General features: G+C 33.9%; 11 protein-coding genes across 11 annotated transcripts; 5 read left to right on the plus strand and 6 right to left on the minus strand.

Annotated features, from left to right (window-relative positions):
• Positions 1 to 24: 24 nt before the first annotated feature.
• BMR1_03g03976 (conserved Plasmodium protein, unknown function) lies at positions 25 to 276 on the plus strand (the record flags this gene model as incomplete). Its single annotated transcript, XM_021482218.1, has 2 exons — positions 25 to 106; positions 128 to 276. The coding sequence occupies 2 exons, from the start codon at positions 25 to 27 to the stop codon at positions 274 to 276; spliced, it is 231 nt and encodes a 76-aa protein (XP_021338763.1).
• On the plus strand, positions 818 to 3,307 carry BMR1_03g03980 (LisH domain-containing protein C29A3.03c; the record flags this gene model as incomplete). Its single annotated transcript, XM_012793953.2, has 4 exons — positions 818 to 2,383; positions 2,407 to 2,681; positions 2,702 to 2,959; positions 3,199 to 3,307. The coding sequence occupies 4 exons, from the start codon at positions 818 to 820 to the stop codon at positions 3,305 to 3,307; spliced, it is 2,208 nt and encodes a 735-aa protein (XP_012649407.2).
• A 491-nt stretch (positions 3,308 to 3,798) lies between these two features.
• Positions 3,799 to 6,588, plus strand: BMR1_03g03985 (Zinc finger protein 598; the record flags this gene model as incomplete). Its single annotated transcript, XM_012793954.1, has 1 exon — positions 3,799 to 6,588. One exon carries the CDS (start codon positions 3,799 to 3,801, stop codon positions 6,586 to 6,588), a length of 2,790 nt encoding a protein of 929 aa, XP_012649408.1.
• A 150-nt stretch (positions 6,589 to 6,738) lies between these two features.
• Positions 6,739 to 8,556, minus strand: BMR1_03g03990 (NADPH-ferrihemoprotein reductase; the record flags this gene model as incomplete). The annotated part of the gene is made up of 1 exon (XM_012793955.1): positions 6,739 to 8,556. One exon carries the CDS (start codon positions 8,554 to 8,556, stop codon positions 6,739 to 6,741), a length of 1,818 nt encoding a protein of 605 aa, XP_012649409.1.
• Positions 8,557 to 8,594: 38 nt separating this feature from the next.
• Positions 8,595 to 8,963, minus strand: BMR1_03g03995 (hypothetical protein; the record flags this gene model as incomplete). Its single annotated transcript, XM_012793956.1, has 1 exon — positions 8,595 to 8,963. The coding sequence occupies one exon, from the start codon at positions 8,961 to 8,963 to the stop codon at positions 8,595 to 8,597; it is 369 nt and encodes a 122-aa protein (XP_012649410.1).
• A 196-nt stretch (positions 8,964 to 9,159) lies between these two features.
• On the minus strand, positions 9,160 to 11,673 carry BMR1_03g04000 (conserved Plasmodium protein, unknown function; the record flags this gene model as incomplete). The annotated part of the gene is made up of 5 exons (XM_012793957.1): positions 9,160 to 9,540; positions 9,561 to 10,682; positions 11,104 to 11,257; positions 11,280 to 11,493; positions 11,514 to 11,673. 5 exons carry the CDS (start codon positions 11,671 to 11,673, stop codon positions 9,160 to 9,162), a joined length of 2,031 nt encoding a protein of 676 aa, XP_012649411.1.
• On the minus strand, positions 12,092 to 14,012 carry BMR1_03g04005 (26S proteasome regulatory subunit T2; the record flags this gene model as incomplete). Its single annotated transcript, XM_021482219.1, has 6 exons — positions 12,092 to 12,316; positions 12,427 to 12,643; positions 13,068 to 13,669; positions 13,691 to 13,738; positions 13,761 to 13,960; positions 13,982 to 14,012. The coding sequence occupies 6 exons, from the start codon at positions 14,010 to 14,012 to the stop codon at positions 12,092 to 12,094; spliced, it is 1,323 nt and encodes a 440-aa protein (XP_021338764.1).
• Positions 14,285 to 15,155, minus strand: BMR1_03g04010 (hypothetical protein; the record flags this gene model as incomplete). The annotated part of the gene is made up of 2 exons (XM_012793959.1): positions 14,285 to 14,758; positions 14,781 to 15,155. 2 exons carry the CDS (start codon positions 15,153 to 15,155, stop codon positions 14,285 to 14,287), a joined length of 849 nt encoding a protein of 282 aa, XP_012649413.1.
• On the plus strand, positions 15,221 to 17,918 carry BMR1_03g04011 (XRN 5-3 exonuclease N-terminus; the record flags this gene model as incomplete). The annotated part of the gene is made up of 11 exons (XM_021482220.1): positions 15,221 to 15,405; positions 15,428 to 15,518; positions 15,539 to 15,849; positions 15,870 to 15,981; positions 16,543 to 16,906; positions 16,927 to 17,081; positions 17,102 to 17,322; positions 17,465 to 17,546; positions 17,570 to 17,712; positions 17,736 to 17,846; positions 17,867 to 17,918. The coding sequence occupies 11 exons, from the start codon at positions 15,221 to 15,223 to the stop codon at positions 17,916 to 17,918; spliced, it is 1,827 nt and encodes a 608-aa protein (XP_021338765.1).
• An 18-nt stretch (positions 17,919 to 17,936) lies between these two features.
• On the plus strand, positions 17,937 to 18,715 carry BMR1_03g04012 (SNARE protein, putative (BET1); the record flags this gene model as incomplete). Its single annotated transcript, XM_021482221.1, has 5 exons — positions 17,937 to 17,977; positions 17,998 to 18,054; positions 18,078 to 18,315; positions 18,392 to 18,430; positions 18,452 to 18,715. The coding sequence occupies 5 exons, from the start codon at positions 17,937 to 17,939 to the stop codon at positions 18,713 to 18,715; spliced, it is 639 nt and encodes a 212-aa protein (XP_021338766.1).
• On the minus strand, positions 19,338 to 20,261 carry BMR1_03g04020 (hypothetical protein; the record flags this gene model as incomplete). Its single annotated transcript, XM_012793961.1, has 1 exon — positions 19,338 to 20,261. The coding sequence occupies one exon, from the start codon at positions 20,259 to 20,261 to the stop codon at positions 19,338 to 19,340; it is 924 nt and encodes a 307-aa protein (XP_012649415.1).

Here is a 20,432-nt window from a genome sequence, read left to right on the forward strand (position 1 = left end):
CACAACACACTAGTAAGTGGTCTTATGTCACGTTGGTGGGGAAATGTAAAGCGGACCATTTTATTAAAGGGCAGTACGGTAAACACTGTTGCTGTATGGTCTACTAGTATATAAATAGTTTATTTAGGTATAGTACTCTCATTATTATGGATATATCAGTCAGAAAAGGTCAATCCAGGATATAGAGGAATCTTTTTTGTTAGAAACGACGCTCCCGAATTTTCTAAATACGAAATTCAGCAATGGAATCGGAAGTATCGTGTCAAAAACTCGTAGTGCAGTAATGGCATCTATACAATAATTGGCTTCTGCGGAATTTCCTACAGTTTGATAATTATATATTAACACTCGTTGAGTATAATAATCATTAGTTTTAAAATATATATGAATTACTTGTATAATTGTTATTAAATAATCAAAAAATCTAGAAATCAATAATATATATGTCAAGCATAACGAATGGTTAGGATATGGCATGAATGTGTAGAAAAAACACGACAAATAATTATTGGCTGATAATTTTTAGAATTGACAACCAATTGAAACTAAATTTTGAAATTAGATTAATACGTTAGGCACAAAAATGCAAATGAGATGAATAGTTAGATACAAGTGTACACTAGACAAACATGTAAGTGATGTGTTATATGGATTTACATCTTTGAGAAATTTTTATACAAACATCTAATGATTCCACTACTATATGAGAGATATTAATGATAATTACAGAATTCTTAAGAGAATTTTGGAATTTTGTGATAAGCTAATTAAATGCGACACTATATACCCCAGTTATAGATGGCAATCACCTGTTGATATGCATTATAACAGTCACAAAAGACATGCCAATTGTCCTATGGAGGCACTAAAAAATGAAATTTTGGGTCTATCTGCCAAACGTCGCAATTATTACAACCTACTTAGTACGCAAATACATAATTTGCTTGGTGTGATTGATCACGTCAATAAGAATGACGACATTGAGCAATGTATTCCTATACTTGAACGTAACATAAAAGCAGGCGATTATGTTGTTAAAATTGACTCAGGGCACCGTGAATTTCAACATGATTTGAATCGGTTCAGGAAGAATCATCTAAAGTCTATATCATCTGATCAGGAAATTGAATATGCATTGTCAATAAACGATCTAAACGAGAAATTGTTTTGCCAAATGATTGGAATGCACTTTCTCCATTTGGGATATTTTGATATATACAAAGAATTTGCCCAGGAAGTTTTTGCAACATTCAACAATCCTATAAGCATTCATCAGGACATCGTTGAGGCTTATGCGTTGCTTCACAAGATGTTGAAGCATATTGATAATGACAATGTAACATTGGCTATGTATTGGGTTAATACTACACAGGGACTAAATACAGATTCCAGCAACCCTCATTCGTTACGGTTTAAACTGCTTAAATTGCAACAACTTAGCTATTATAGGGATGTAAAATCCCCAGATTCAATTCTCAATAAGCTAGAATCAAGTGATTTGTCGAAATTTTGGAAGACACACCGCATTGAAATAGGGAAAATCATTTCAAAATTTATACTAGATGATAATTACAACACTGAGTATGATAATTTGAAAAGTGAAATCAAAAAACAACTTACACGAGCATACTGCGATCACGGCATATATAGCCCGGCTCAAAATTGCTATAATAACTATGAAACCCGACAATTAAACTACTTTGATTCAGTTTCAGATACTTCAGACCAATCCGAAGGTTCAGCTGTTGAACAGTGGAATAATGATGTGGCTTTAGAAGCTTCTATGCATCAGCGTGAGGATAATGAGGATGATGATAGTGACACTTCCACTCAATCGCTTTCTACAACACAAATTACGACTTGTAGAAGCGACATTTCCAATTGTCATTGTACTATAATGTATCCAATGCAATCATTATTCGAAAATAATGGTGAGTTGGTTGATAATTGGTTAACCTCACTAGATTTTATGACAGCCACAAATACCAATACCTCAAGCAATAACCGGGGTTTCAGTAGATTATTTCGCTATTGCAAATCTTGCGATTTGAATGAGACACAATCCATTATTGATAGCATTTACAATTATACGACGCGACCAGTTCGTCGTTTTGTAAGACCTAATGCAAGAGTTAACCAAGTTGGGTTGGAATTAAGCCAATTAGTATCAAACACTAATGTAAATGTAAATTCAGGCATGACCGTTGTGCCAACATTTGCCTTCACATTGTTGGCAGGGGAACCTGACGATAATCAAGAATCGGAAAATGATGATCAGGATACGACAAGTTCTAACAGGAGGCATCTTTCCATTTCAAGAATTCTCAACTCCATAAGGCATCAAGAAACAAGGAATGACAACCAAATTTTGCAGCGTATTTTGGTAACCTTAATTATTGATTCTAGGTTGCAAACGAACCGATAGACGAAGGCAGTGGCACTTCTAATTTGCGAATATCACCGGCTAGAGAAATTATTGCTACCGGATCCAATATAACCCTAAGGGATATCTTGCATATGATAATTCGGGGTTTTAGGACTAGAACCAGACCAAGGGCTTCAAGAAGGCCCAGAACCAGATCCACCGTAGTTCATAAGTTGAAAAGTAAAAAAAAATCATCGTTGCAGGAATCCCCAGGATCTACTAGTAGCCACAAAAGAATCACTCTCCCTCACCAAAGGTAATTTCCAATTGATTTAGCGCTCTTTCGCTGATCTTTACTGCCGGTTACATAACGCATCCCCGTTTAGTTGAAGTTCTAGGTCTTGTATTTAAGGAGAGATGCGAAGCTGCAACAAAGGTGTCAAACTGGCTCAAATCTAAACGCCAACTTCCGTTGGAATCTGACCTAGGCAGTAGCTTCCATTTCCACAGTCATATAACCTGTGCCGTGTCTAAGGATCAAACTTGTAAGAGCAACCCGCCCGTAATGTTACCTTGTGGACATGTTATTTGTCAGTAAGTCAATTGAACTGTGTTTTATTTGTTTATTTATTTTCTCTTTACCATTTTATACCAATACTAATGTATAATAACTTATTAAGATAATTTGATTGATCTTTAGTCAATATCCTAATTTCTGTATAATTATATATATATATTGATGGTGATATGTCTATTGATGATTATTTAGTTCTAATTTTTTAAATAATTGAATACAACATATGAATGATGTCATCCCTCAACTATTCATATAGGTATTGCGTTGACAAGCTGTGTAAGAATAAAGCACGGCAAAATTTTAGATGCCCTATGTGTCCTACATTGGTGGAGTTTCATCAAACCAAGATACTGGATATAGCATGACAACTTATAATGGTATATTTATACTCGTTCCAAATTATTTATTCACTATATATCACAAATATTGATTATATTACTATTTATAATTATTAAACTCTGTAAATAATTGTGAATTATAGGTTACCAATAGATATTGTGAGATTATATATCGAATCAGCAGTAAATATGTTTAATATAATTGGTAATAATGTGTAATATGTACTTATAATTTTGATAATATTAGTTAGTGATTTACATATTAAAGAATAATTTGATTAATATTATTAAATAAATTCACTATATTTATAATATAAATCAATATTGTGACTGAGTGTATTTTACGGGGAATATTGGAATTATTTATTAAAAAAACGTCGAGCGGATAATAAGTGAATGGATATATTTTTAAATAACATTATATAAATATTGAGTTATGCTCTGTATCTTTACAAATTTAAAATATGTGTAAATAAGTGAGCGAAAGATAAGTGTTGATCCCAACAAATACTCTGCCGATGAGCGGACCCAACACAATTGCCTCCAAAAGCAACATAGACAATTTTAAACAACTTCTCCAATGTATTCACTCCTCTTTCGTCGATAATAATACAGACTTGTGTATAATTTGCTATGAGCAGTTATCAATAATCGCAAATCCCAAGTGTGACCACTGTGTCTGTTTCATTTGTGCAATAAAACTGCTAACTAATAATAATTTTGTATACAATTGCCCATATTGTCAAATTGAAAGTCATATAATTCTAACTCATTCAAATCTTTTAACTTCTAGAGAGAAGGAGGCAATATTCAAGCGTAAATTCAATGAAAAACTTACAAAGAAGTTAATATATCAGGATAACATAGCATATTTTCTCAGGAATAAAATATTCATCTACAGCGATCAAAAGGATATATTGCAGAAGATTTGCCTAGCAACGGTTTTATTGATTGGTAAATTATGCTGGCATTCAGATTGTATTTCAAAATTATCACAATCGATTAAAAATGGTGACAAAGATGCCATATATAGGGCAGATTTAGATAATTTAAATAAATTATCTAATCATTTAGCCACAATGCATAATTTAAGCTATTGCCATTTGTGTTATGATCATTTCAAACCGCTCATGTTCGAAATTACATATTATTACAAAGATCAACTATCCCGACACCGCAATAAGGGGGATAAATCATCTAATCCTAAGATTGACCCACATGTTTTTTGTAAGTACTGTAAGAAGTGGTTTTTTGACGTTGAAAGTTACAATGCGCATTCTAAGTCCATGCACTTTATTTGTGACATTTGTGATTCAGAAAAATCATACAATGTGTTTTCAAATTACACTTCATTGTTTAACCACTTCAAGGAATGTCATTACCCTTGCATTGAGGAATCTTGCTCCTTCGTGGTATTCGCTACTCATACGCAGTTACTGGTCCACTATGCAGTTGAACATCCAGGAATGCCTATACCTGAATTAAAATTAAACAATTATAGCAATTTTAAGATCAAAATTGGCAATTTAAGGCGGGTTAAAACATCTGGTACTATAGAAAATTCTATCTCTAACCTCTCTACACAGCCTAATTGTTCCAGTCCAAATGTTAATGCTACCAGATCCTCGTCAAATATTATGGCAGATAATAATATATGTAACATATCCGATGAGAATATTGCTAATTCTATTAATGTATCAACAAAGAATGACCATATTATTGATAAATCCTATACAGTAATCAGTGCAAATAACATACCTGAAAGTTATGGCAAATCTACTATTCCGGCCGCTATTGAACACAAATATCAACATTCAGATACAGAAAATTGCGATTGTATAGATGATACAATTTTATCTAATGTATATCATGAAAATTCTACGGATGATATATTTCCAAAGTATTCCATTAACAGTGACATTAATAAAATTTTCCACAATACACCACAATTAATAAACATAACCACTCAGTGTGAATTAATTGACCATGTAATTGATCAAATGGATGGTTGTGAGGATATATTCATTAAACATAATCTACCAGATCGTATCGTCACGGCTAATGTAATGGACGCATTGAAATGGAAATCTTCAAAATTGGCCTTAAGCGAAGAACATGCGAATTTTTTGGGCATCTGCTCCGAATTTACACGATCAATTATATCAGTGGTAATGTCACATAAATTTACTGGTAAAGATATATTTTTGCTAGACAAGCTCAAGTCGTTATTCATCAAGCAATACTACAATCTTGATCTTTCACTACTTGATAGAAATGGTATGTTTCTACTTTCACTAATCGTTGTTTTGCCTCCACTTCCTCTGTCTAAATATTTGTGCAGGAAATCAATATTACCTGATCAGTGGTATTGCACAAATGATATTACTAATGAACAACAGAATCTCAAATTGAGTGATGACTATGGTAAAAATGTTAGTGATTCTGGTGATAAGGTTGGTATTTCGGCTGAAAAATCATTGTCTCTGATTAATTTGCACCACTCGAATGATATAAAATTTTCATCTTACAACACTTTATCCCGAACCAATATACCAATCGTAACCACCCAAAGCCCGAGCACCAAGGAGACCTGTGACTACGCAAGCCATTCATCTGCCAATTTGGCAAATAAACTAATGAAATCGGCACTTACCGCTTATAGGTGTAAATGGCGCACAAATTCAATCCACTCATGCTTACTGGAAACAATCGAACAATCACTTAACGTGCAATGGAAATTACATGTATTGCCAAGTGTAAGAGAAACAATCAATGAAAAGCTTTTTGGTATAGATCCAAATGGTGTAAAACAGCTAACAAATATGGCTAAGGATTTGGGTGGCATCTTGCCTATGAAATTTGTAGAAGAGTGTCAAGCCCTGAGCCCTCTCTTTTATTTATACTGCAGTCAAACTAATGCTGAAAACCTGGATAAATGGGCCGAAAAGTGGTCAGAATCCGTGTTTAAGGCTTTTAGACACATCAAGACCAATGAACTGTGCACTATCTACTATTACCTAATAACTTTAAGAGACACAGTCGCAAATATTAATGATGATATATTGTTTCCCCCACTTAACCCTAATTCAACCGGTGGTGATTCAGGCAATCACAATGTAAGACGTCCTAGTGGTGAGAATAGTAATAACTTTAAGAATGTTATGAATAATTCCTTAATGAGGAACTTTAGGAGGATGGATTTTGCCTCTGCAATTACTGGCGGTGCTGATGCTATTGCCAATAGACTCAAAAAGCCCACTTTAACAGAGTTTCCAGCTCTGAAGGAATCGGTTAATATACGTAAATGACTAGCGGATTTAACAACAAATTTATCTCAGGTCCCCTATTCTGAATGTATTCTATTACAATTTGCAATTATACTTAAATATTTACAATGAAATAATACTAGTTGTGGTAGTGATAAATAATACATTTATTCGATCATTAACATAGTAAAGTCACCATGTATCAAATATTATGCGATCACTGGATTCTAGATTATAGACAAACAGCCTGGCCTGTTCAACAGTGAAGTGAAACCCTATCAGGATATTCACCAATGTATCCAATATCTGGCTAGGCATAGGATGGGATCTGCCAGAAATTAAAATGATAGACCCCTTAAGCAACATTTTCCAAATTATCTCAGAGTGTTTAGGGAGTAAGTTTTGTATGTATAAATGTGATCCGTTGGCAGACATTTCACGGGAGTAGGCGATGTCAATTTTTGCAATCCTCGAGTACAGGTACCATTCGCTAGAAAATAATAAATCATTCCGTCTTCGTCTAAAACCAACAATTACTAGATTTTTTACCACTTCACTTGGAGAGTTGAACAATTTGTACTGCAGCCACGGACGACAACTTGAGAATCCAGTGCCAGTGGATAGAAATATGCAAGGTTTGTTAATTATGGCATTTCTGATATCATTAGATATGCAGCACGGTAAGATGTTAGCAAAAAACATGTCACCAGTTTTTAAAGTGTGAATTAACCAGTTTGAGCAGTTTCCCAGTACTTTTCTACCACTGACTGTATAATTTTCAACTAATGCTACGCATAATTGTGCAATTCGTTTATTCCCACGTAACCCAATTTCAGGTCCATTACTAAGAGTATAGTTGGCAATAACATTGCTAGTGAAAGTTGAAAATAGTCTTGCTTTGTTAAACATCAGTTGATAGGAAACTGACATTGGCAGCGGTGGTAGTATGCAACCAGGGCTATTGGCAATGGAATACAGTCTTGGAGACAAAGGTGGGATTATGTTAATAAGTTGTTCCAGTGTCAATGTTATGCTATCAAAGTCAATTATTACATCAATAAGAGACCTTCTTTCATATTCTACGTATTTGTTGAACAAATATAAACCTTGTGTAGTGCCAAATTCATGCAACTTATCGCGATGTAAATCCAGCAAAGCGTACTTGGATAGTAACATCATCATCCACGGTGAAACAATCGATTTAATGTCAAAGTAGTGTTTCAAAAGTGTTGATAATTTGTATTTACCGCTAGTTATTCGCTCATAACCCATCTCACTGTAATTGGCATCGTTAATTACAAGGTCAACAACAATATCAGATAGATTAAAGTTGTTAATAAACTTATCGATTGAAATTTTATCCACTTGATAGTAAACTGCTAGGACATCCCCAAGTTTAAATTGTGAGTCTAGCTTGATGTCTAACTCTGTAACTTTTCTGTCAAAATTGTCAACGATAACATCATGCCTCACTAACGTACAATTGGTTATAGGTTGTATTAAATTCTCAATGAAATCATTTTGCCCGTCAAATTTATTATCATTCACAGCTGTAATTGTAAAAATACAAGGGAATCTTAGTTTTGGAATTATGTTGAGCGCCTCAAACAGCTGGGTCTTCCATGGTTCAAACATTGCCCGGAAGCCCAATGGATCTTGGTCATCTCCTAGACACAAAGGTATTAATTCAGTGCCAATAGATTCCATGCGCGATTGTAATTTTCTGGCTGCATAGTTATAGTTCCTATACCTACTATCGCCCAATCCAAATATACAAAATGTCTTGATCTTTTTTGTAGTACTTAATTTGTTCCATAATGGGATGAACTTTCTGGGGAAGGCCCCATGCCCACCAGTACTGACTATGAATATCAATATTTCATAGTCTTCAAAGTCAACAGGAGATGAGATAATCTTAACGTCATTGCTAGCGTCTATATGGTGATATATATCAATGGCACAATCCCTGGCATGGCCTCCGTCCGAACCAAACACTATGCCAATTGTCATTTTTAGACTATCTAATTTCAATTGAAAACTAATCAAAGCTATTCGAATAGATTTAAATATGTTTCTGCGCAATTATATTCACACCTGATCATTTGCGTCTTAAATTCTGCGTAATTCTCTCTCCCCAATTGCGATATAACTTTATCCTCAGGGTAAAGCTTTGCTGAAGATTTATTGTGCAATTTTTGTCCAGTTAATGTAGCTAAAACGACGTCTACAATATTATCTCCTGCTGGTGCAGATTCAGTTGATTTGAGTATACCTTCCAATCGTTTACCAGTGAGAAACGAATGTAAGTGGCGTTGCATACACGACTGTCTGCACCTACCATATTTGTCAGCAAAGTTAGATGCAATACAATTTGTTTCCAATATACTATTAGATTGGTCTTCGTTTGCCTCAATCATCACAATTACTGAACTATAATGATAGGCCCCATCATAACAACATGCTCAGCCAAATCATGTTTAGTACAATATTATTTTAAGAAACTACTATTGATCATGTATAGAATTGCATAATTGCATAATTATATGTATGATGGGATGTGTTTTTGGTTACTGTACTGCATTTCAAAATTAAGGATACACAATTTGGTGTGTATCACAATGTTATTAATTTAGTCCACTCTTCCTCCAAAGATTCACGCCTAGCAATATCTGCGATGGATTCGGTATTTAGGCTATTTAATTTGGCACTTATTTCAGGTATCTTTGCCAACACTTTCAGCGCAGTTGCTGTTGCCATGGCTGTCGATATATTCCCCTGAGATATATCAATCAAACGATCCACAAGTACACAATAAATACTTTCATTGGGTTGGTAAAGCTTTGATTCTAGTGAAACAGTTATTGCTGATACTAGATATGAATTTACCAAGGTTTGTAAGTCATTTGGTATCAGATTGACATAATTGCTCAACAAAACATCCACCAGATAAGTTGATTTCCTGAGCCAACCCACTGAAATAATTCGTAAGAGAAGCTACATGAAAAAATACATACCAAATGTGACATCATGGCATAAACTGTATCTTGCGTGCCAACCAGAATTTTAAATATCTCTTTAGAAATTGCCATTAGGACGATTGATCGGCAATCTTGGTCTATCTTCCCGCTTAGTAGCGTTTTGTATCTATCTCTTAGTTGGGAAATGGTGTAAATTTCACACTCAAAGTACTCGTGTATGAACTTGATAACTTTGGCTAATTTGTTTACATCCAAAATTGGCACGGTTTCCACAATAAATTTTTGCAGAGAATTCAGCGTTATTGTACTTGAATCTAGTTCTGTTACATTTGTTGGTCCCCCAGTGATATATTCAATGATTCGACCCAGGTAAAACCCGCCACAATCCCTCGATAATTTGTTGCCTAACTTCCTTACCGCATAACCTATACGAGGAGACGCAATTCCCAGCAATACAAAACCAAGCCAAGTATGGCCGCTGGCAGTAGTATCAAGAATATTTGATAAGGATTGGCCAAAGGCCCTGGTCAACGAGAGTAAAATATGAGGGCTTGAAAAAAGCATAGACACTTCAAACAAATCATTTTCATCTAATATGCGATAGCGTCCACTTGTATTATTTGAATGATTAATTTGAGTTGTTAAAAAAATTTTATTACGCAGCAAATTGAGTATTTTGGGGTTATTTGGCCCCAAATTCAAAATTAACAATATGAATCCAATGAATCCAGATTTTGGTTCATAAATCTTTGAATTCTCATTAGGGTGCAGTGACTGGTAGTACTCAAAAAATATCAATCTAATGGAACTGTAGTAACCGCAGTAAATTGATGAGATTGTGGAATCAGATTTACAGCAATTGAGAAATTCAAACCTTATAGACTTGATTAGTAGGTCATATCGTATCTGTGCCTCGGCATTTGGTTTACCAATTATCTCAGCAAGCTGTGATAATTGCATGGTAATGGGGGTTTGAATAAGCTTAGATATTGTGACGTCCGATAGCTCTTGCAAGCGATTGTGATCAAAAAGTCTACCTAGTGCTGTAGTTTCAGATGCGAGAAGTAATGCTATTTTTCGAAGCAAGGGAGATACCATTTCGTGAAAACGTTCTGGACGGTATTTCCATATCTTTTGCTGTAGAGTGAAATCGCAGTTCTATATTACCTAGTGAAATGATTTATCTAGTAGCCAAAATTATTTTGACAGTAATTACATAATACATAGAATGTGCCAATTATTATATTTAACAATTTGATATGATAATATCAAACAATAAATAAATATATAATTAAGTGTGATTAATTGAGATGCATAAAATATATAAATAATAATTAAAATATAAATATATGATAATGGTAATGGTAATAATGAACAAATAGAATCATGTTTAAGTATGGATAACACAAATAAATGAAAATATTTAGTTGTATAAAATAACTAATATATAAATGTTTGGTTTTATAATTGAACATTAAATAAATAATCAAACAATGTAAAAATGGACGGGCTACTATTTTTATATTTTTAAGTAACAACGTTTAAAAATAACTATAAATAAATAATTTGTGTTACTTACGTTATAAAAATCATTTGCCCAAGGAGTATCATCTACGATTTGTATCATAATATCCTGTGGAATATCCTCTAATCGGCATAGAACCGCGGCAAACAAGGGTTGTACTTGCCTAACTTGAAACATGCCTATCATCCGCCTTGCCAAACTCAGAAGCCTACATAAACAGTTGTAATTACACTTTTTGAGAGACTCCCCTTTCAATCTTGTCCAAGAACTGCTTGCTCAAATATTCGGAGAATAGAGTCTTATATGTTACATTACGTGGTAACCCGAGTAATTTTAGTAATCCAACAAATCCCTTGCAAACTTCATCCCTAAAGCCCTGCGTTTCCTGCCAAACTTTACACGCCTCTACTGCAGGATTTTCACTGTCACTTGTGCGATAATTGTCTACATAATATGATTCATACCCTCCAACCATTTTACCAGTGCCTTCCTACCACCTGGTCCACAATGCAATCCCCTTGGAATCTTGACATTGGAAGTGTGAGAAATGGACCAGCCGTCAGATTCACTAGCGGAAGATGTTTGATTGTCTATCGACACATGCCTTTTCACAGCTGAACTCATGATACTCAACTCAGTACACCACTATAATCATATTCCTTACGTATGGGTATATTATCGGCGTACATATTTTATTATAATTAATTTTTCATCCTACATTAATAATTGTTAAATTAATTTCAAACATTATTTGTCATAACTTATTGAACTAATCAAATATTACGAAGTCCATTAATTTTAGTAATTTGATTATTGTCTATTTGTTGCACATTGGGCAATATTATAATTATTATTTCATTAATTTATCAATAATTTTCACTGATTGTTATTGCACATGTTGGATTATAATTATTTTCTATTAATCTATTTAAAAATATTGAATAATAACATATATTATTAGTGGTACTTGAGTAAATTTCTTAAATGTTCGTAATGGTTTGTAAAAAAAAATTCAATTTCCTAAATTTTTATATTATATTGGTCACGCATACAACCACTCCATAATTTTGTTCTTATTCTTATACAAAGCTTTCTCCTTTCCCTTCCTCAGATCGTCCTGAGTTATCTTAATCCTCCTCTCAGACAAGGCAATTAATCCAGCTTCAGTACAAATTGCCTTAATATCAGCTCCACTAAGCTCATCCTTAGCCATAACAAATTCCTCCAGTTGTACATCACTAGACATTGTCATTTTCCGGGTGTGGATCTAAATTGATGCGATGAGGAACAAGATAAATTAGTGTTTAATTTGATTTGTATTGCATTAAGTTTATTTTAAAGTTCATAAATTTATAATTCAAAATAATATGTACATACCTGGAAAATCCTACGGCGAGTCTTAACGCCAGGATTTGGTAGTTGTATCTTCCTGTCAATCCTTCCAGGTCTAATTAAGGCTGGATCCAGAGACTCAATACGATTCGTAGCCATAATAACTTTGACATTGCCGTTTGAATCGAATCCGTCCAGCTGGTTTAATAGTTCAAGCATAGTGCGCTGTATTTCCTTCTCACCGCCACTAGTGGCGTCATATCTAAATGTATATATGGCATAAATTATAAAATAAATCATACATTTTACAATAACAATTTTACATCGCAATACCCATCAAGTATAACACATATGCACTCGGGGTTATATACAGGATTATACGCATTTTAGATATTGGAATAAATAAAAATAAGATTAAATATAAACAAAAACATTACCCGATAATTGTATTTTAACTAAACTAGTATGACTCAGATTTTTGTAGGTGTTATTTATTAGTAAAATAGAAAATAAATATGCCATATGATCATATACAGAGAAAACAGTTAAGTAGTAAATCATTTATATTATACATAAGAAAATTTCAATAATTAGTAGTCATACGTAATCATGAAGACAAAAATGATAAGGATTAGATATTTTATTTAATTTGAGTAAATAAGAGTGGGTTTGATCCTTTGACATACCTCTTAGTACCAACCGCATCTATTTCATCTATAAATACAATACTGGGGGCATTTTCTTTCGCAACTCTAAACATTTCCCGTACCAATTTTGGCCCATCCCCAAGATATTTTTGGATCAATTCAGAACCCACGACACGTAGGAAGGTAGCCGATGTTTCATTGGCAACAGCTTTTGCCAGTAGTGTTTTACCAGTACCAGGAGGACCATAAAGAATAACTCCCTTCGGTGGCTTAATCCCTATATCCTCATACAATTCAGGGTTTGTCAGTGGAAGTTCAACCGATTCCTTGATCTCCTCAATTTGCTGCTCTAATCCACCAATATCAGCATATGATTCCAGTGGTGCCTTTTCTGCCTTCATAACCGATACCAAAGGATCCACTTCGTCTGTCAATATGCCAACAATAGAATTTGTCTTATTATGTAACAACACTGATGCTCCTAACTCTAACTCAGATTTGTCAACAAATGAAAGTATCGAAACGTAGTATTCGGGACCCACAGAAAATGATACTATGGCATGGGAGTCGTCGATTATCTCCTCCAGTACACCCACACCCATGGGTGATCCCCTTAAATCATCCACCTTCATCCTAGCTTCCTTTGTCAATAACCTATATACCTGTTTCTTTTTTGCGGCAGGCTTGAGTCTATCTCGGTTAGTTATGTACTATATGACGTAGCAGTAATACCTCCTCTTCTAGAAGTAAATAATCCTTTATACGCTCTAGCTTTTGTAACCGTAGCCTACACCTGGCCAGAGGCATTACTACTGGTAGCTTTGATTGCTGTGAAAATTTATGGTTTTTGCATTTGTGTTTGTTCATTCCAATTGGTGGTCCAGGTGGCTGTCTACGAAGGTCCTTTTTCTTCCTTTTATCGTCATGGCGGCCTAATTCACTATGTTTGGTACCTTGGCCGAAATTGCCATGAGTATTTCCCATATCAGAACACAAAAAGTATATTATGTAAATATACTGAAGTGTATATAGATACCCCACCCATACGAGAAACCATGTCTGTGTATATTACTAACCATAATATAAAACTTTTTAATGAAATACAAATAAAAATTCAAATCAATCAGAATTGTTACAAGCAGAATCTAACAATATTTAATGGCTTTTGTATGCATAGCTAAAATTACAAATTGAAACAGCTGAATAATTTTATGTGTATAGCGCTAATCATATCTAATAATTATGAAAAATTCTGATTAACTCAACAATTTGTCCACTAACTTTAAAAGTGAATCAGTACGTCCAACCATTAGCTTGAGTGATGCAGTTTGACTAGTCAATGTATCGTAAATGAACTTGTCCCTATCATGTGACCCGAAAAAGGGAGTTTTAGTCTCAGTAACCGGCTTAACTTCTTCTAGTGAATTTGTCACCTTTTTAATTCTTTCTGTCCAATCCTGCCAACTAAACTCTACTGCTATCCTAAACAGGCACTCTTCCAATACTTTTTCGGCAGTTTCATTTCTGGCGCAGTTTGTGGAAATTGACGCAAATTGGTTGACCAAATTTACAACAAGTGTAAATCGTCGAACAAGTTCCTGTTGTACTTGAGCCAACTTGGCCAATCTATGGGTCAGCGAGTTCTTCCTTTCCAGGAGTTCTCTTGCTTTACTCTGGGAACCTTCCAAAGCCTTATTAAGGTTTCCCAATCCTTGTATTGTCTGTTGAGTCTAAATCAATAGTTGTGATTACCTTTGATTGTAAATCTTCAGGGCCAAATATCACTGTAATTGCTGTCCTATCATTGGGTAAATTGGCCTTAGCATATTCAAACCTGGAATAACTCTCGTCTAATTCCGTGGCCAGCGTATGTAAATGTTGTAATTTTCTCTTATGTGTATCCTCACTATCGGATTGAATGCGATATAAAGCTAGTTCTTGATGTGCAGTAAATAGTAGTTTCTCCAAATAATTTTCGAGTGCACTATTCAACTCACTAGACCTTTCCTTTGACTCTGATACTTCATAAGTGAAACATAACAGTCTGTATGATCGTGACTCTAGCAATCGGACTATTGCATCCTTTCGTGTGATGATTTCCTGCAATGAACAACCCACTAGGGACATTTCCACAGGATAATAATTTATGCGAATAACTATACGGTGGGGCCCATAGTGTCGATTCCGATGTGATGCCTTTGAATGTTATTTTTTATTTAACTATCGCATTTTTATCGCAAAATACACAGACATTTGTGATTAATTGCAATGGACACATCTACTTACAACATTTATACGGTGTTCCGCGATTGTATGGATGGATTATGGACACAGTGCCCTTTGTAACCAAAACATTGGCTTCTTCCAAAATAGGAAAGTTTGTCCAATGATTTAATTAGGAATATAGACTGTTTATATTTGGATTTGAATGGAATCTATCACCCTGCTACCCACGGAAACGTACCCATACAATTAGACATTGGTCAATCAGTATCACAACATTTACATAGCAAAGGTTCAAGCGTATATTCACCGCTATCTCAAATATTTATTCAATCATAAAACCAAAAAAATTGCTATATTTAGCCTCCGACGGCGTTTGCCCTGCTGCCAAAATTAATCAACAAAGAACGAGGCGCAATAGATCAAGTATTGGTAATATACAGGATCAAATTAATCCTGAGCGATTTGCCAATATACAGAAGCAACTAGAGACAGTGCTAAGTTCATGTGGAGATAATAGAACCTCCACGCAACCATTTACCCCTAACATGATATCACCCGGTACAGAATTTATTGTAACTCTGGAAAATGAACTTAGGTAGGCATAAATATATGTAGAAAATGGCTCTTTTTGAAGGTTTCGGAGGGATTTTTTGGAAATTGTGATGTTGTGTTCTCGGGGTCTGATGTGCCTGGTGAAGGGGAACATAAAATATTTCAATCCATCAAGGTACACATCTACTCATGTTCTCTTTAAATAGTCTAAACTAACTTATTTAAAGTATGTTAGTATTCCCTATACATAACACTTTACCTAATGTAACGATTCTTATTTATTAAATATTAGACATACATTTAGGCATATTGTTGTTGTATTATATATTTTTATATTGTTATGTATTTTATCTAATCTGTGTAAATATCTGATACTATTATTTTAATGACTAGCTTATCTATTGTATTTTTATTTATACGATACTACCATTTAATTAACATCTGAATGTACGTTAATAATCTATATTATACTTTCAACTACTTTAATTGCAAACAAACGATTAATTGTACATATAAATGATCAAGTAATGTTTTGTAGTTATGCAATGCAATTTTGTGTTATCTAAAAATGATTAAAACTTGAAACACATACATTTATGTAGTATGTGTCTAACAATACAACGCCATATATCATGATCTTCATATGTGATATTGCAATGCAAATTGAATTATTTCATAAAAATATTTTTAAATTTTCGTAAATTTATCAAAAATAATTCTTACTTGTTTAATTCAGAGTGCCAGCCGGCTTTCATCTATGGTATACGGTCTAGATGCCGATTTAATGCTATTAGCATCATTGACACAAGGAAACAAGTGCATAATACTCCGGGAAAAGAGGGGATACACTCCTCATGTAGCTGCCAGAAGAAAACCTAACCCCTATTACAATAGCACGACTGGACTGGTTCACTTTCACAAGCGCGATTTTTTAACTCTACAAAAGAGACACTTTGAGTTGGTGAATTTAAAGGCCGTTGCTATGCACTTTTACAATCGCTTAGTTACAAAGGATAAAAAAAAAATTAACTATAATGGAAGTGAAGACGATTTTGTCAACTCTCTCACTCGCGATTTTGTATTCTTAACCTTCTTAGCAGGTATGCAGCAATTAGTCTAGGCAATGATTTCTTGCCTAGGGTACCTGCGGTAGATCTTGCCGATGAAAGTTTCACTCCGTTCATATTGAGTTACTTCAAGAACTTTGATCAGATTGGTGGGTTTATTACAAACGGAGATTCATATTCAATTTCAAGATTTAAGAAGTTCCTGGAGGTATTTTTGGGGTTATGTAGTTTCCTAGTACATTTGAACAGAATTGGTTCAGATTGCGCGGTCTTAAGCTAGGGATAGCTGAGTTTACCACCAATGAATATGCAAAATACTACTATAAGATCAAATTTGGCGTTGATGTCACTGACCAACCTGAGTTCATTAAAGGACTGGTGAATGATTACCTAACTGGATTGCATTGGAACATGTTTTACTACAATAGATCATATTCGTGTTGGAATTGGTAGGCGTGAATTTTTATAGTATTCATAATTCCACAATTTTTTTATGAAAAAAATTAATTGTTATGCATATATGTTACATGCCTAAATATGCCATTTTAATTTAATAAAAACAAATATTAAATTGGTAAAAAACTAACACAGGTCTTACAAACATCACTACGCACCTCTACTTACAGATATGTGCAAATACAAATACAAATTCAATAAGCAAATGTTTAAAAATGTAACACAAATTATGTAACTTAGGGTAAACCCGTGTCTCAGCTTACACATTTACTGTCAGTTTGTCCCCCTGAAGATAATTACTTGTTACCAGAGCAATTAAGGGATATCGATGAGTTGAACCAATATTTCCCATCAGATGTGGAAGTTGATAAGGATGGTTACAAGTATAGGCATGTGTTTTACATAGTAACGAGTGGGAATATGTGGTGAAAATGCCCTTCATCGATCCCCAAGAGGTGCAGAATGTTGTTACTAACAGGTTAGGCGATAAGCCACTTAAAAATCCAGAGACTGAACGGTAAGTGTGATTTGAAGTAGCAATAGGTATGGGGCCCCTATACATTTAAAGTACAATAAACCGCGGAAATGATTAATTTTTAGATTAGTTATGGATGTAGATCTCGAGAAATCGTTTGATACGGCTGTAGAGTAGCAAAATTTTAACTTAGAAATGCTAGACGCACTATACGAAAGCTCATGACATTGCAACTTGGTCACTTTGATTCGTATGTCAAATATTACACAGAAGAGACGTTTATAACAATCAACAAATTGAAGAAGAGTTAGTATCTGCATCTACAGCTGTGCAGAATGTATCAAATGTTATGGCTAATGCCCGTGTAGACTCTAGGATATCGAAGCCGATCGTGGACAAGTGGCAATCCATCCTCGACGAGTTGGAATCTAAGCTGAGGGGAGCAATTAATAGGCACACATATAAAAGTGCAAGGGAGGCTATTTCTTCTACCAATTCATACTCTAATCAGGTATGTTACATATATTGTTTATTTGATAATCATTATCAAATTAGTAATGTCTCTCATAATTTCTACACTCATTAAGACAGGATCCCAATCTACATTGCAAGCAACTGCAAATGCCGTATGATTGTGATTTATTTAGATACAGGAGGCAGAATTGGCTGAACTTGGAATTTCAATTGAAGGAATAAAATCACTCGCGTCCGCGGTAAACAAGGAGGTCTATAGCCAAAAGGATATGTTGGCCAATTTGGATGAGAAATTGAATGTGAATAGTTCATTTTTAGATTCTTTGGTTGATCGCATGGCTGGGTTTTTACGTACCAAGGATCCATCGCTTCTAAGACTTGTATTCTATCTTACCTGTCTTAGCTCATTTCTAATATTCGTGTTGCTAATCATTTGACGTTTTGTTTTGTATAATAACTATCTATTGCTCAACCGAGTGCAAATAATGGGTATGGATACAGCTGTATATTAATTGCCACCGCTTAGCGTTTAAATTCGTTTCAATATGTAGAATCTACATGCTGTATATGTTATATTTAGTTTTAAAAGGCAAGTCGTGCAGCATTAGATAGTAAATATAATGTTAATTGATTATGTAACTGGTATTTATTAATTTTTATACATAATACACATTGCTGTTTATAACATTGATAAGTACGCGTAACATTATAAATGGACTTTGTCAACATTTTTTTGATTAATTAATTTAATGTCAATAATTATTCATTTAAAATCGTATTAAATATTAAATTGTAAATCTTTAGAATTATACAATTATTTATTTAATACTTTGGTGTATATATAACAATATTTGTTATTTATAATCATTATTAATATACAATTTACATTGTTAATTATTTACGTTCAATAAGAACCGCATACATGTATGTCTGTATATTTTGAGGATATAATGTGAAATTTTATTTTTAAATGCATTTAAAGTAAATTTTAAATAATCTAATAATATTGAATGAAATTTATAATTGACTGTTATACGAAATGTGTCTTTAAAATGTGAATTATCGTTTATTCGTAGGCGTATGATGGGGTTTTTGTTTGTGGTAATTCTTATTATCACCATAATGATTTCTTTGTTTATTAATGAACTTTTGTGCCGCATTTATACACTGGGAATTACTATTTGAAACAATTGTGGTATTTGTGGCACAATTTGCATGACCAATTCTCCCGCAAATTAGACACTTGAGTGAACTAGCTAAGTAGTCCCTAAAATTAGATGGTAAATCAGGGATTTTCTGACTCCTTCTTGACGTTAATTCGTGTAAGTGCCTGCATTTGTGATGTTTTAATTGGCCGCAATTGTCGCAAGGGTAGAAATCACAAAGTTTATTGCTATGCCATGTTTTGCGACAATCCCTTCTCCCACAACCAGTGCACATTTCTTTAGGCAAAAGGTACAATGATGATAGACAATGGGTAAAGTCCATAATTGGTTCAGGGCAATTTTTGGAAGTCGTCAAATCTGGTATATTTGTATAGTATCTTTTTGCACATTGAGTAATGTGTTTTGACAAAGGCACTTTTTTGTAGCGCAAAATCCTTGGGTATGATTTACCGCAATTATTTCTTAACAAAAATGACATTTCGTTCAATTTATTTGTCAATCCATTTTTACAAAATGTAATACAGTAGTTGTTACCAGAGAAATGTGATGTTTGACAAAAGGTTTCGGAACCAATTGAATTGTATATGTGATTCCTCAAATGTTTGATAAAATCATCATCATCACTAGTAAAATTATGATTCAGTGTTATAACATCCTCATTCAATTTAACCTCGTCAATTTTGCAAGGATCATTATCTTGAATTGGTTGCGAAGTGAGCGATTCTGAAGATAGAGAATAGGAGCTGTCTGAATCAGATTTGAAATTAGAATTATATTCGTGTCCGCTTATGTCTATAGTGAAGTAATCTTCATCCATAATCCATCAAAACTACACTACACACTATATTTAGTTTCGTTGGCACTGGGATTTATTTCAATGTTTTATTATGTATTATTCAGATTTATTGTATTAATCTAAATTATTTGCATATTTGCCTATTCTTCAATCTATAATATACATGGTTTCAAATTGTGTAGTTATATTAAA

This window comes from Babesia microti, chromosome III (genome assembly GCF_000691945.2).
Source record: "Babesia microti strain RI chromosome III, complete genome".
Classification (NCBI taxonomy): domain Eukaryota; phylum Apicomplexa; class Aconoidasida; order Piroplasmida; family Babesiidae; genus Babesia; species Babesia microti.